Below are 15,209 nucleotides of genomic sequence, written 5' to 3'. Positions count from 1 at the left end.
GATGAACTCGGTAGAAAATTGTGGAGTTGCTCAAGATTTGCTTTTTGGCAAAAGAGTCGGTCAAGATGGCAGTCATTGTACTATAAACGATGTAGAACGCGCTGCTTTATTTCATTGGGTCATGCTAGTCGTCGGCTAGTCCACCATCATATGATCGTTTGATTGGCGCCTCATTAGCAGCCGTATTTACAGAGTATGCCATGGTTCAGTGGAATTAAGGAGGGAGGCCGGCGAGCGCAGGCGGCCAGGCGCGTTGGGAGGAAGGAGTAGCTCAGTTGGGTTGGGTGGGGGGGCCGGGTGGGGGGGGGGGGGGGGGGGGGGGGGGGGAGACTCCTCACCTGAATATATTTCAAGTGCGTTCATAGAGGTGAGTGTATGCGTGTGTATATAAGCGCTTGCGTCTGTATTGTGTTCAAAAAATAGTCAGCCGACATTACAAGCGTTTACAAGTGATATGAGGAGAGGAACTCACGCCACAAGCCGGTGTGCCCTCTAAGGTATCAGACTTAAGTTGATGAGACCAAATAACCAACTCATCCATGATAGCTCTAACAGAAATAGACGTGTCAATATCAAGGCCTTGTGAAACTTTCTTGTTCTTGGCATCTCATATTTCCAAAAGGATGAGAAGGAACATGAAGGGATGAATTGAAGTGGGCAGCTGCGCGGGAAGCGGAGTGTTGAAGAGCTCGCTAATGGGCGCTGTCGTAGGCCAAATGCCCGTTGCACTCCAAATCCCTTGGGCTGCTGGACAGAAAAAGAAGAGATGGTCGCGATCCTCCACCAAGTGACTACATCTTGGGAAAACTTCAGTATCTAGGATGTTTTTCTTGTGCAGGTTGTGCCTTGTATTAAGGCGATCAAGGTAGAACAACTAACCAAAAATCATAAACTTTTTTGGCACCTTTGAATCGCAAATTTTAGCAAGCCTTGGTTCAGCAAGCTGAACCGAGAGAGCAGCATACGTGCCACGAGTGGAGAAGGCAACACCGTTGAGCAAGCGACAGGTATCCAGGACCTAAGAAAGCAAACAGTCCTGCAACAACGAGTTTAAAGAAGTGAGTTTTGCGACGGCAGTAGAGGTTAGCCGATTACGAAGAACAAGCTTGATCCCATCAACGGAAGGAATTCGTTTAGTCAACGCCAAGCGGAGACAGGGGGTGGAGGGTGGGTTGCGCTTGTGGGAGAAAGGGAGAGATTCCCTTTTCATCATCTGAAAAAAGGGTAGCCTAGTAGCTATTCCATCCGCGATTTAAAAGAAAAAAAGCTATTCCATTCGTGATTAAAAGAAAAAGAAAAAGCTATTCCATCCATTCACCGTTACACTTACAACCTTCTAAACACGTCAAAGGAGATCTCTTTATACCCCTTTCATAATAAAGGGTAGGATGATCTTTTTCAAAAGTATGTCACCCGCGCCGGTATGTGTACATACTGCTCGTACATACACAAACACCCCTACGTTTAAAAAAGTGGGCGGGGCGTGATTCAAACCCACGACATCCTTGTTAAGCGTACGCTGTAGTAGCCAACCAGACAACTCACCTAATGTGAATACTTATATTTCTTTCTTTCTTCTTTCTTCTGTTCGTGTCCCACTAAACGAGGAGGTCGCAGGTTTACATTTCTTCTTTTATGGTTTTGTTTGGCCGAGGAGGTTGAGGGTTATTTTGTTTTCCATTTTTTCTGGTTTTGCCTAGCCGGTCTTACTTCTTTTGTTTCTTATTCTCTTTCTCTTTATTTTTTTCATTTTCCTTTGCTTTTATTAATATTCATGATTTTTTTAAAAAATTAAGAAAAATTGTATTTTGTATTTTTTAATTCACAATTTGTTTAAAAAAATTGATGATAGCGACCAGTTTACCATAGTGAAACTGGTCTTTCTCGCATTATTTAATTTTTGTTCTTTTTCAAAAAAAAAATCCTTTTTTGATTCTTTTCTCTTTTCCCAAAAAATTGAACTTTCAAATTTTATTCAAAACTTACTTTAAAAGCTTTTACATAAATTTGAAAAAAAATATTTGTATGTTTAAAAATTGCTCAGGATGTCAAAACATGAACATTTTAAAAAAGAGCAAAGAAAATTTGGAACACAAACATTTTTGAAAAATAGACTAAAAAATTGAAACTAAAAAACTCAGAAGTATGAACAAAAAATTCAAGCGATTTTTTTGAATTTCCCTGAAATTATTTTATATTTGCATAGAAAAACAATTAAAGATAGGAACATTTTTAAATTCCGAAAAAACATTAAAAGCATGAACATTATTTGAAACTCCCCAGAATTTTTTTGATTATTTGAACAAATAAAAAAAATTGAATTAGTGAACAACTTTGAAAACAGGAACATTTTTGTATCGATGAATTTTTCCAAATCCGTGAGAGCTTGGGCTTCCCCAATAGGCGCCTGAAGGGAGCGATATCGTCGCCTAGTTGGTGCCGGAAATGATTTAAATATGTCATGGATGCCTATCATGGGCATGTCCACCTGCTTGCAAAAGTTGGGGTCATTTTAAGAATGTCCAAAAATAGACCATATTCAAGAGAGGGTGTCCACATAGGCCAGAAGGCTCTGTCTATGAGCTCGTTGTTTCTCGACATCCTTGAAATGCCGTCAATTATTTTCATGTTATTTTATGACAAATTCATGGCATCATGCCAAGTTGTTTGGGTTTTCGACAAGTTTTGCCTTTTCTACAGTTTCTTGGTGAAAAAAGGCCGATAAATGGACGGATATGCCGCAACGTACAAACGGTGTCAGAAGTCGTTCAACCTAGCATGGATGCCTCATATTTTTGTGCCAAGCTGCTGCAAGAAGTTGGGCTCATTTAACCATAGTCCAAAAATCCCCAGTTTAGAGGAGTGTGCGAGACTAGGCTAGACGGGGGCATCCCTGAGCATGTAGTTTTTTCTGATTTAAATACTTGTGCTATTAGCAATTTCTGTCATTATCAACCAACATGAATATTTCTTATGCCCAAAACATTTCTTGAAATTTGCAAAAAGAAATTTGAATTTCAAATTTTGTATGAAAATTTTACAAACCTGAACACTTTTTAAAATTATTAAAAAGATCCAACAATTAATGAAAATTTTGAATACAAATTGCAAAATTCGTACCTTTTAAAATATATCATTTTTTAAAACGCAAACTTTCTTATATTGGTGAACAAATTTTTTTTTTGAAAACAAGAACATTTCTTGAAATCTAGAATATTCTTAAAAAATAGAAAATATTTGAAATAAGAACATTTTTTGGTATTCCAAATAATATTTCAAACTTTTTAACAGATTTGAAGTGGAATAATAAAGTTCAAAAACAAGAATAATAAATTAATGAAAAAAGAGAAGCAAAACAAAAAATAGAAAATAAAAAACGCTTAGGCCTTGGGCCAACTAGGCAGCGAAATCGCGCTCATCGCGTATTTGACGCTTAGAACTTTTTGTCAAACTTGTAAATGTTTTTGTCAAAAATTGTGAATTTTCCAATTTTGTCATTTTTTTAATTTCGAAAAGGTTAAATTGTTTTTTAAAAAGTTCATGGATTTGATAAAAAAAATTCGAAGTTAAGAGAATGTTCATGGTTTTTAAAAGAATGTTCATGAATTAGAAAATTTCATGAAACTAAGAAAAGGGGAAAGAAAATAGAAAAAGAAGAAAAAAGTCCAAACAAAACCAAAAAAGGAAAGAAAACCAAAGTGGGAAAGCACGCAACACGAAGAAAAAAAGTAACTATGCAAACTAGTTGGCTTCCCAGTTGGTTATAGCGGGTTGAAATAAACCAGTAGGTCCAGAAATTCGAACTCACTCCGCACACCTATTATTTTAGGTTAAAAAAAGGAAAACGTAAAGTACGGCTCATATGTTCCAGCGGCTTTCGAGTGCTAAAAAAAGGAAAAAAAAACGTAAAGTAAGGCATATGCGTTCCAGCGGGTGACCCATCACACATGCGAAAGTGAGTACGATTTGCCAAAGGTACATATTACCTTTTATACATTTATTAGTGAGAGGGGGGGGGGTATATTGAAGCGGGGGCTCTTACCGTTATAAGATGTTTTTAACTTATTTTCTGAATCGGATGTATATAGACACATTTTAGCATTTGTTTATTTATTTTAGTTTGTATGTAGTTCATATTAGAGTATCCAAAACATATTATAATAGTGAACGGAGGGAGTAGGTTGGAGGAGAGATATCCAAATGTCAAAGCCGCCGAAAATGCTCCACTTACGGACTCTATCTACACTAAGAGTCTTATAGGCAGACGTGTTGCCTCCTAATTCATCCCTCCCTCCCAGATTTCCAGGGTGGGGCCTCCTTCTTCTAAATTAAGTGATGCCACCTCCGCTTGTAGGTCTGGCTCTGTGAAAAAATGTCTCTAGCTATAGGATTGCTCCAACGCCACCATGTTTTTCTTGTGCCGGCAAGCTTTCCAAGCAAGAGGAAACGACAGACAAGTCTTGAATTCAAAATCTCTTGGCTCTGATACTAGCAACAACTTGTCATATAGCTTGTATACAATTTCTCTGTCATATTGTTAGCAGGCCGTTTAGTATAATAATGCTCCTGCGTCGAGAAAAATGCAAAGACCACCAATTAACCAGTATAAATAAAATACAAAATGCGTAGTAACTTACAAAGGTACCACACACGTACCGATCCCAACCAGCTTGATGCATCGATCGATCATCCCTCCGAGACAAAGTGAGAGGCTGCAGCGTGTTACCAGCTAGCTAGCGCGCGCGAACATGAAGAGCAGGAGACGGCACGGGCCGTCTATATATCTCGCACAAGCCGCCATTAGCTGAAGAAGTCGTGCATGTGTGTGTGAACGATGGAGACGCTGCGTCGCCTGCGCGGGTGCGGGGATTGGACGGGGTTAAAGAGGACCGCGAAGACGGGGAGCGGAGACTTGACTTGGCGGCGTAGCACGTTTTTTTTTTCTGTGCCTTTTCCGTCCATTTTCCGTGAGGTTTCAGGGTGTCTTCTGGGCGTTTTGGTCAGACTATGCAGGACTGCATTTCATCGAGATTAACCTATAGAGCCAGTCTCCAATCCTCCAACGGAGGAGCGCTGATCGGCCGGCCTTTTCCTGATATGCATTCTTCCTGGAAAGCTGAACGAGGTTTCTACCGTTTTTTACTTCACTATCCTGGACGGATTTTAATAAATGAGTTCTCTAAAGTAGTGAAATAATGGAGTAAAGATGCAGCTGGATGAAGTAGCTTTGTCCCGTCTTGTCAAAAACTAGTTCTAAGTATCTCTCGGAACAGCCTCGGAACGAACGTCAAAGCAGATAAATAATGTTCAGAGAAATGAACCGGCCAGTCAAAAAGATTGGACTCTGCATCCAACTCAACATCAACATTCGTCGGAACAGTCTCTCGTCACGCTTTGTAGATAAAGCACAGATCGAAGTACATGACCGAAACAGCCAACTGAACGTCAATATTCAGGCCTCAGTGTTTTTGAACGCCAATGGATGTAGGATCTTTATTGTCATTTTCGATTTTGGAAGAAAAACTAACTAGTAATGATCATGTAATGAAAAATTGAATAATCCAATCTCGACGTATTTGAGCAATCAAATCTCACAGCATATAATTTTTGAGACATCTTGTAAATTTCAACTAAATACTTTTCTAGATATCCTAACAACAATAATGTCATGCAATCATGCAAATGACTCCTAATGATATCTGGCGGGCGCATACACACAACCAAACACCATAGCCTTCATATGACATGCCTGGTCGATGTTGATGCAACCTACCTATCAATCTAGCATGCCCAAGATCTCATGAAGTTTTTATGGCTGCACCTAGCCTCTTAAATGTTTCCACCTTTCGTTACTCTTTTTTTTGTTACTCTTCATTATTATTTTGCATCTATAAATATATACATACACGCTTCTGTTTTTACTCATGTGACGCACAAGCTCAATCCTCGGTGAGAATGCATTAGTTTCTTAGATGCTCAAGCGGAGGGAGAAATTTGTTTTGCTTTGCTTCTTCGGAACAGGCGGCATCGAGAAGTGTGTTAACACTTTGCCTCCGTATGAATGCACATCGTAGGTCCTAGCTAAGCCCCTGCTCCTGCATCGAGAAAATGAAGAGATTGTTAAGTAGTATTAGGAATACGGAGATCATTAATTAGTATAAGGAATATGAGATGAGTATATCCCAAAAGAGACTGCATACCAACAAAGACGACCATCGGCCCTGGCAGTGTATCTCGCGCGGCCTGCCAGCAGTGTGTTAGCAGCGTGCAGGAACATGACGAAGTTGTTGGACGGCAAGTTATAGTTGATGGCGATGATGGTAGACGGTAAGATGAGGAGTTCATGTCCCTTCACCATCCATTTTCCGGCGGTTTTCAGGGGATCTTCTCGGTATTTTGGCCTTGCCTTTGTGGGATGCGAGACTGCATTTCATTGAGGTTACGAAGAATCCCCTAATCTTAGACAGAGGAACACCGATCGAGTTGCCTGTTCCTGGAAAGTCGAACACAATTCCGGAGCCTTTTTTTACACTTGAGATCCTTTTTCACTGGCCAGAATTTATGAAGATGCAGATGGATGAAATAGTTGTGTCTTCCTGCAAAAAGCATAGTCATACACTTCTCAGAACAGACCTCAAAAGATTCAGAGAACTAAACTAACCAACTGAAAACATTAGGTTTGAAAAAAACTGAAACATATTGAACTCCTCAATGAGTGGAACATCATGTCGGGCCTCCATATAATTAAACGGCTAATCACAGAAGGTTATAAGCGAATATAATAATGTGTCTTAATTTGACTAGAAATGATTATGTAATTGAAAAACGGATTGATTTATAAATTGTTGTGAATAATCCAATGTGGCTGAATATTGAGTAAGTGCATCCCTCGGTTCATAGTTTCTGTGATCTTGTAAAATCCAATTGATAGGATGATATTCACAAATATTTTTTGAAGCTATCTACAAATTCATAGTTTCTTCCGATGTCTCTTACTATGTGGTCGTCAGTTTTTTTAACTACAAAACCCACTGTATAACTATATACTTTTATGATAAGTCTGTATTATAATAAAGTGCAAGAGTCCTCAAATATCTCTATATTTATTGTACATGCCCAGATGTTCATGTGTCTTTTAACGACCTCAAAGGTTCAAGCAATCAAACAACTCCTATTAATATCTGGTGGGAGCAAACAGACAACCAAACAACCATATAGCTTGCACCTGACATGCATGATCAATATTTTTACAGAGCAGTACCTCCTCTTATTTATGTGACATAGGCTCCTAAGGGTGTGTTTGGTTCCAGAACCAAATGGAATGGAATGTTTGGTCCCATTCGAGTGGAACAGGTCGGTTCTATTCCTGTGTTTGATAGCTGTAGAAATGTAGAATGAGTTGATTCCGTTTTTGTGTTTGGTTGGAGAGATCGAATCAAAAGAATCTGGTTGAGCTTACTTTCACACCATGTATAAAGTGGGCCAATGTATTCATGGGATGTAGAATCTCAAGATTTACAACTCTTTGTATTTTTAGCAGCATATTATTTCAAATTTTAAAAGCATCCACTACTAGGGAAATTCCTATTGACAATCACTTAACAGTGGCGTGGGGTAAAGTGGCAGCGCTACTGCTACTTAGCAGTAGCATGGGCTAGATACAAGTGCTACATGTAAAGTTTAGCAGTAGCGTGGGCACAGGGACCCCGCGCTACTGCTAAGTGGTCCTCATCATGTCCCCAGGATAGGACACAACAACAACATGGGGTACAAAACTTGCGCTACAGCTAACTAGATAGCAGCAGCGGGGGCCCAGGAACTCCGCGCTATTGCTATGGGCCCCACTTGTCACTAGCACGATCCAAACGTCCCGCGCTGCAACTACTAGGCTTAGAAGTAGTACGGCCCTATACCCCGCGCTACTGCCAAGCGCAGTAACCACCTTTTTACCTTCCCCTCCCCCTCTGTGTCCCTCCCCCCTTCCTTCTCTCCTTACTTTCTTCTCACACTTGCTTTCTTCTCTTTTTATTCTCTCCCCTCCATCACCTCCATTAATGTCTCATCTTTCTCTCATTTGCATTCTTCTCTCTCTCCCTTCTCCCCATATCTCTTACCCCTCCATTACTCCATTCACTCACTAGCTCTCTCTCCCTCTCCACTAGCTAGTTAGACTCGTCTCCTCAAAGTAGTACATCTACTACTTGACCTCTTCCAGTGCATGAGTGCTTGGATGAGGTGCTAATTGTATTAAAAGGCTTAGCAACTAGACTTCCCAATGCATTGGTTCTTAGCTTTTGATTGCCAAGCTCCCTCCATTTAATTAGGTATAGACTCGGATTTGTGTTTCCACCTAGGTACACGCGCTTAGCAATGTTTCTGTCTGAGGTCACCTTACTTCTTAATTAACATGTCACATCAGAATTTTTGCTTAGTTGACAACCTTCGCATTGGTACAAGGTGGAGCATTAGGAGGGGCTATAATCACCTACCTCTCACACTCATTAAATGAACTAAGCTAGCTACACTAGTAGAAGACATGGTTTTGGTCACAGGGCAATATTCACATTAGTCCCGGTTCAGTCACGAACCGGGACTAATGTGAGCATTGGTCCCGGTTCGTCCGGCTAAGGCATTAGTCCCGGTTCACCTGAGCCCTTTAGTCCCGGTTTGAGACACGAACCAAGACTAAAGGGTGCGATGCCCTTTAGTCCCGGTTCGTGTCTCAAACCGGGACTAAAGAGACCTTTAGTCCCGGTTTGAGACACAAACCGGGACTAAAGGGCACCCTTTAGTCCCGGTTTGTGTCTCAAACCGGGACTAAAGGTCCCATTTTCAAACTCTAACCCACCCACCCACCCCCCCCCCCCCCCGGATCGCCTTTTTTGTTTTGAAAAAATCAAAAGAAAATGATAAAAACTTCAAAAAATAAGATCCTTCGAGAGGTAGTTATATTACTACATCTACTAGTTAGGAAAATTTAAAAACTTAAATTTGGATATGTGTGGATCGCCTTTTTTGTTTTGAAAAAATCAAAAGAAAATGATAAAAACTTCAAAAAATAAAATCCTTCGAGAGGTAGTTATATTACTACATCTACTAGTTAGGAAAATTTAAAAACTTAAATTTGGATATGTTTTGCAAAAATGTAGGGAAAATATAAAACGGCTACGTATAATATATCAAAATGTTCAGAACGAAATCCGCTCCCGATTTTGACAGCCTACGGCATGTTTGCAAATTTTTAGAATCCTCAAATTCTAAAAGGAAAAAAAGTTATGCTCAAATTTCAGTTTTTTTTTATTTTCGTTAAATCTGGTCAAACTACTTATTCAAGAAGTATTAGTGTTACTAAATAATTATTTCAGTTTTTTTGAATTTTTGTCAAATCTGGTCAAATTGTGGTCTAACAATGGTCAAACTATGGTCAAACTACTTATTCAAGAAATATTAGTGTTACTAAATAATTATTTTGATTTTTTTGAATTTTGGTCAAATCTGGTCAAACTGTGGTCAAACTATGGTCAAACTATTTATTCAAGAAATATTAGTGTTACTAAATACTTATTGTTTTGTACAATAATAGTTTCAAACTCAAACAGTGAAATGTGTGACTTCATGCTCAAGCTAAACTCCCGAGGGTTAATAGGATTGACATCTTACTATTGTCAGGAAAACAACAAGTGCAGACTTGGAAACGAAGGAGAATAGAACCCGAAAGTTAAGCGTGATCGGGCTGGAGTAGTGAGAGGGATGGGTGACCGGTCGGATGATTTGGAATGATAAGGGGTGATTAGAGATTAGAGGTTAAATTGAGCAGTGATGAGGGATGGGTGATTAGAGATTAAATTATAAAATAATTCAGAAATTTGAAAATCGAGAAAAAAATTAAATTTTTTTTACCTTTAGTCCCGGTTGATGTTACAAACCGGGACTAAAGGTGGAGCTGGTGGAGCTCTAGCCAGCGGCCACGTGGAGGGCCTTTAGTCCCGGTTCGTGTAAGAAACCGGGACTAAAAGGGGGGCCTTTAGTAACGACCCGGTTCGAAAACCGGGACTAAAGGCCCTTATGAACCGGGACTAATGACCCTTTTTCTACTAGTGCTACCCCCCTCATTAATAAAGGAGCATTAAATATCTTTGTCCACTTCGATCCCAAAAGCGGCACTGGCCTCACCGTGCTCTCTCTCGAGATAGGTAGTAAAAGATATTGTTGTGCAAGAAATGGAATTTGCGTGTGTGCGATATGAACGAATTCTGCACCCATGATGAAATTGACACTAGTAGAAAACATGGCTATGGTCCAGGCCGGCTCAGCCCATTAGTCCCGGTTCAGTCTAGAACCGGGACTAATGTGAGCATTGGTCCCGGTTCGTGCGGCTAAGGCATTAGTCCCGGTTCATCTAGACCTTTTGGTCCCGGTTCATCTAGCCACACCCTTAACGGGTGTCGTGCAGTTTCCCAAAACCCCAAGAAATACACAAAGTTTGGACCGAAACTCGAGCTGGTGCTCCCATCTGGGCCGGCCTCTCCTGAGCCGGTGAGCTCGCCTGGGCTGGGCTGCCGCGCCTCGGTTGGCCTTGAGCCGACTGACTTGCCCATCCAGTCGAGTCTGTCGCCAGGGTCGGCCTCGCCTGGGTCGGCCTCGTCCTCGCCTGTCGCCGCTGCATCGTCACCGGCTGCGTCGGATACTTCTTCATCGCCGGGGCCGTTGCCACTGGTTGCACCACCTGCGGCCGTTCCTCTTCGACCACATACTCGCAGTCGATCCGGTATTGTGTGTCCCAAGCAACGCAAAGATGGGACGGTCGCCTGGCTTGCGGCATGTGTTGCTCATGTCAAGGAAGATCCTTCAGCTGAACCGCGTCACTTCCAGGTTGCTCTCGGGATTCCTCATTGGCGTCAAGCTATGGAGCAAGAGTATCAGTCATTGTTGACAAATGGTACTTGGCAGCTTGTTCCTCCGGTCTCTGGTGTCAATGTCATTGATTCCAAGTGGGTCTTCAAGGTTAAGAAGCATGCTGATGGTTCTATTGAACGCTATAAGGCACGGTTAGTGGCGAAAGGGTTCAAGCAAAGGTATGGTCTTGACTATGAGGATACGTTCAGTCCGGTGATCAAACCAACAACTATTCGACTTCTGTTGTCCTTGGCTGTTACTCGGGGCTGGTTTCTTCGTCAGCTGGATGTTCAGAATGCCTTTCTTCATGGTGTTCTGGATGAGGAGGTTTACATGCGTCAGCCCCCTGGTTTTGTTGATCCTGCTCGTCCTCATCATCTGTGTCGCCTGGTCAAGGCGCTCTATGGGTTGAAGCAGGCTCCTCGTGCTTGGCATGCCAGATTGGGCTCTGTTCTTCGGTCACTTGGTTTTGTTCCCTCTACTGCTGACACCTCGCTCTTCCTTCTGCATCGACCTCAGGTGACGATGTATCTTCTGGTATATGTTGATGACATCATCCTCATTAGCTCCTCGGATGCTGCTGCTGACCATCTGATATCTTCCTTGAGTGGAGATTTTGCGGTGAAGGATTTAGGAACGTTGCATTACTTTCTTGGGCTGGAAGTTTCACGTTCTTCTGCTGGCTTGACACTCACACAGCATAAGTATTCGATGGACCTGTTGCGACGGGCAGGTATGCTTAAATGCAAACATGTCATGACTCCTATGTCTGCTACTGATCGTCTGTCTGCGTTTGATGGCGATCCTCTCACCTCTGATGACGCCACTGAGTATCGTAGCGTTGTTGGTGGCCTGCAGTACTTAACTATCACTCGGCCAGATCTCTCATATGCAGTCAATCGTGTCTGCCAATTTCTTCATGCTCCTCGGACTTCTCATTGGACAGCGGTGAAGCGGATTCTTCGTTATGTTTGCCTTACTGCCTCATATGGTTTGCTCCTTCAGCCAGCACCGTCTCCTACGCTTTCTGCTTTTTCAGATGCTGACTGGGCTGGTAATCCAGATGACAGGCGATCCACGGGGGGACATGCTGTCTTCTTTGGTCCTAACTTGATCGCCTGGGCTGCTCGCAAACAAGCTACAGTGTCCAGGAGTAGCACTGAAGCAGAATATAAAGCCGTTGCAAATGCTACAGCTGAGATCATATGGGTACAGTCCTTATTGAGAGAGTTGGGAGTTCCTCAAACTCAACCGCCTGTCCTTTGGTGTGATAACATTGGAGCTACATATCTCTCATCTAATCCAGTGTTTCATGCTCGGACAAAGCACATAGAAGTTGACTATCATTTTGTACGGGAACGTGTTGCACAGAAGCTACTCCACATCAAGTTCATCTCCTCCAAAGATCAACTTGCTGACATTTTCACGAAGCCTCTTCCACAACCTCAGTTTGTAGGCTGCAGGCGCAATCTTAACATACTTTGTACTTCAGGGCATAGTTAAGATTGAGGGAGGGTGTTAGACTGTATTTACATATAACTTCTGTATATGTCTTGTATATTGTATCGTACACCTTGGTGTACCCCTTATATATATGAGATAGCCACACCCTTAACGGGTGTCGTGCAGTTTCCCAAAACCCTAAGTCTTACAGGTGGGATGAACCGGGACCAATGGGCCTCGCTCCTGGCCCACAACCATTGGTCCCGGTTCGTGCCACAAACCGGGACTAAAGATTAGACCTTTAGTCCCGGTTTGAGGCACGAATCGGGACTAATGGGGATGAGACCTTTAGTCCCGGTTCGTGCCACGAACCGGTACTAAAGGTCCCATTTTCAAACTATACCCCCCCCCCCTTCCCCGCGTGGATCGCCTTTTCAGTTTTAAAAAAAATAAAAGAAAATGATGGAAATGTCAAAAAAATAAAAGAAAATAAGTTTCACAGGTGATATGTGGTCTAGTTGTTGGGAAAATTTACAAATATGAATTTCGACTTTATTTACAAAATCTCTCTGGAATTTGTAAAATGGGCATAACTTTTGCATACGAACTCGGATGAAAAAGTTTTTTATATGAAAAATCATCTACTCGAAAAGTTACATTATGGGACGGAGGAGTAGAAGTAAGTCTGTATTGGTAATTTCCAACTTCTGACATGGAGTGGAGACAAGATGATAGAAATAAGAGAGTTTTCAATGGGAAGATTCTATTATTATTCAGTAGCATACATAGATAATACAGAAGGCAGTACTCTATGAAGAAAATCCTGCAACATATATAGCATTAGCAACACCTCCTAGGTCCTCGCAGCTAACAGATTAGGTTGGAAGAGAGCAAAAATATTAATTCCTAGCGCACCAAGGACCATATATATATACTATACTAGCCACCAGCTGCCGCCTTCCTAGCTTTCTTGTCATCGATGAAGTGTTGCATGAGATAGGAAACGAACCCCCAGGCGGCGATGAGCATGGATATGATCTTTATCCCATCCATGGTGTCGTGGAAAATGAGCACGGCGAAGAGGGGCACGATGGGCAGCGACACGGTGCTGATGACGTTGGAGAAGAGGGAGGAGACCTCGAAGACGAGCCCCACCACCCCGACGGAGGTGATCTGCCAGGACACGGCCGTCCACACCAGCGTCATGAAGTAGGAGAACTGGCCGGAGCGGAAGGTGTCCATCTCCTCCGTCATCATCCTCCACTCGCCGCTGGCGAAGAGGCCGACCATGGAGGCGATGGTGGCGACGAGCGCCGTGTATATCTGCATGTTGAGCACGGCTGTGTAGGTGTGCTTCTTGATCACGTTCTCGAAGGTGAGCTGCATGAGGGAGAGGATGAGCGAGTAGGTGCCCGACGCCCCCAGCGTCAGCAGGATGCCCATGAGGTACTTGCCCCGAGGCATGCCGCTCATGTCCTCCGTCTCGTCGTGGTTCACCCCGAGGAGCGCGTCCGACAGCGTCAGCAGGATCACGGCGTTGAAGATCAGGCCGGTGAGCTTCTGCGAGTTGAGCACGTAGGAGAAGACGACGTTGAAGGCCAGTTGGCTGGCGCAGATGAGCGAGTAGGTGGAGACCGGGAGGTACTTGAGGCCGCTGGCGTACATCATGTCGTCGGCGGCTATGACGAGCCCCAGGACGACGTAGATCACCGCGACCTTGGCGACCGGGGCGTCGCCGCTGGCGCCGCCGCCGCCGGACGACTTGGGGAAACACAAGAGGGCGAGGAACAGTATGGGGAAGCCAGCGGTCTGCACGAACGTTGATATCCACTTGCTGCTGCCGCCCTGGTGGTAGTAGTACCTCCCCAGCAGCGTCGCGGACGTCTGGCCGGCGACGACGAAGAAGACGTCCACCGACACCATCATCCACCACCGCCAGTTCTTGGCGCCGGAGTTCTTGGATGGTGCCCCCGGCTCGGCTTTGGGTGGCCCTGTGGTTTACAGCGAGAACTGTAAAATTCAGTGACGTCAATGACAGAATCACTATGAGTTTGACAAGTAAAATTGTTTCCTTTTATTCCCTCATGTTCACATTTCACCCTTGGAAGAACAACACTGTAAATCAATTTAAGCCCGCGTTCGCGCCATTGGACCGTGGGCTTAGCGAAGGCAACGAACAGCCCAACGTACGGCCGGACGGATTGAACAGAAGTAAACCGTCCAAAACGGATGAAAATTCGACAAGCGGAGAGTGATGGCAATCTGACCTGCAGGGATCTGTATCTGGACCTCGGCGTTGCTCGTGCTGCCCGCATTGTTGCCGGCGCTGGCGTCGGCCATCTGATCCGATCGATATCCCAGTCAGGAGAAGGGGGAGGAGGAGGAGGAGGAGGAGGAGGAGAGGGGAGGCGATTGCAGATCGAGAGGACGAAGAGGTTTAGCGGTGGAGAGGAACAAGAGGGACATGCGGAGGTGGAATGGAGTGGAGATGGGTGGGAAGAACAAGAGCCCGAGTCCGCCCGTTAATTTCTCTGTCGCTTTCCTCGTCTCGCTGTTGCCCTCTCACTGTGCAGCATGCAGAGATCGATCGCTGCAAACGCAGAGTTTTACGGGTCAATGCAAGAGCTGTCCGTCTTCATGCATGTATTGCTGCAGAGGGCAGCAGGTATGTGTACTTCTGTCGTCACGTTTGACAGGCCACCGCCAGGGAAAACCGATGTGTGTGTGAAGTCCTGCATGTGTGTGTGAACGATGGACACGCCGCCATTAGCTGAAGAAGTCCTGCATGTGTGTGTGAACGATGGACACGCTGCGTCGCCTGTACGCGTGCGGGGGTCGGAAGGGGTAATCCCTGCGATGCTTCCCTCTGC

General features: G+C 43.7%; 1 protein-coding gene across 1 annotated transcript; it reads right to left on the bottom strand.

Moving 5' to 3' along the window:
* Positions 1 to 13,068: 13,068 nt before the first annotated feature.
* LOC123107906 (probable purine permease 11) lies at positions 13,069 to 14,893 on the bottom strand. Its single transcript, XM_044529800.1, has 2 exons — positions 14,607 to 14,893; positions 13,069 to 14,330 (listed from the first exon to the last, which is right to left on the bottom strand). Exons 1-2 carry the CDS (start codon positions 14,677 to 14,679, stop codon positions 13,279 to 13,281), a joined length of 1,125 nt encoding a protein of 374 aa, XP_044385735.1. The 5' UTR covers positions 14,680 to 14,893; the 3' UTR covers positions 13,069 to 13,278.
* Positions 14,894 to 15,209: the final 316 nt, after the last annotated feature.

Source organism: Triticum aestivum, chromosome 5A, assembly GCF_018294505.1.
Source record: "Triticum aestivum cultivar Chinese Spring chromosome 5A, IWGSC CS RefSeq v2.1, whole genome shotgun sequence".
Taxonomy (NCBI): domain Eukaryota; kingdom Viridiplantae; phylum Streptophyta; class Magnoliopsida; order Poales; family Poaceae; genus Triticum; species Triticum aestivum.
Note: the sequence above shows the minus strand (reverse complement) of the source record. Positions and strands in the feature narration are given on the sequence as shown.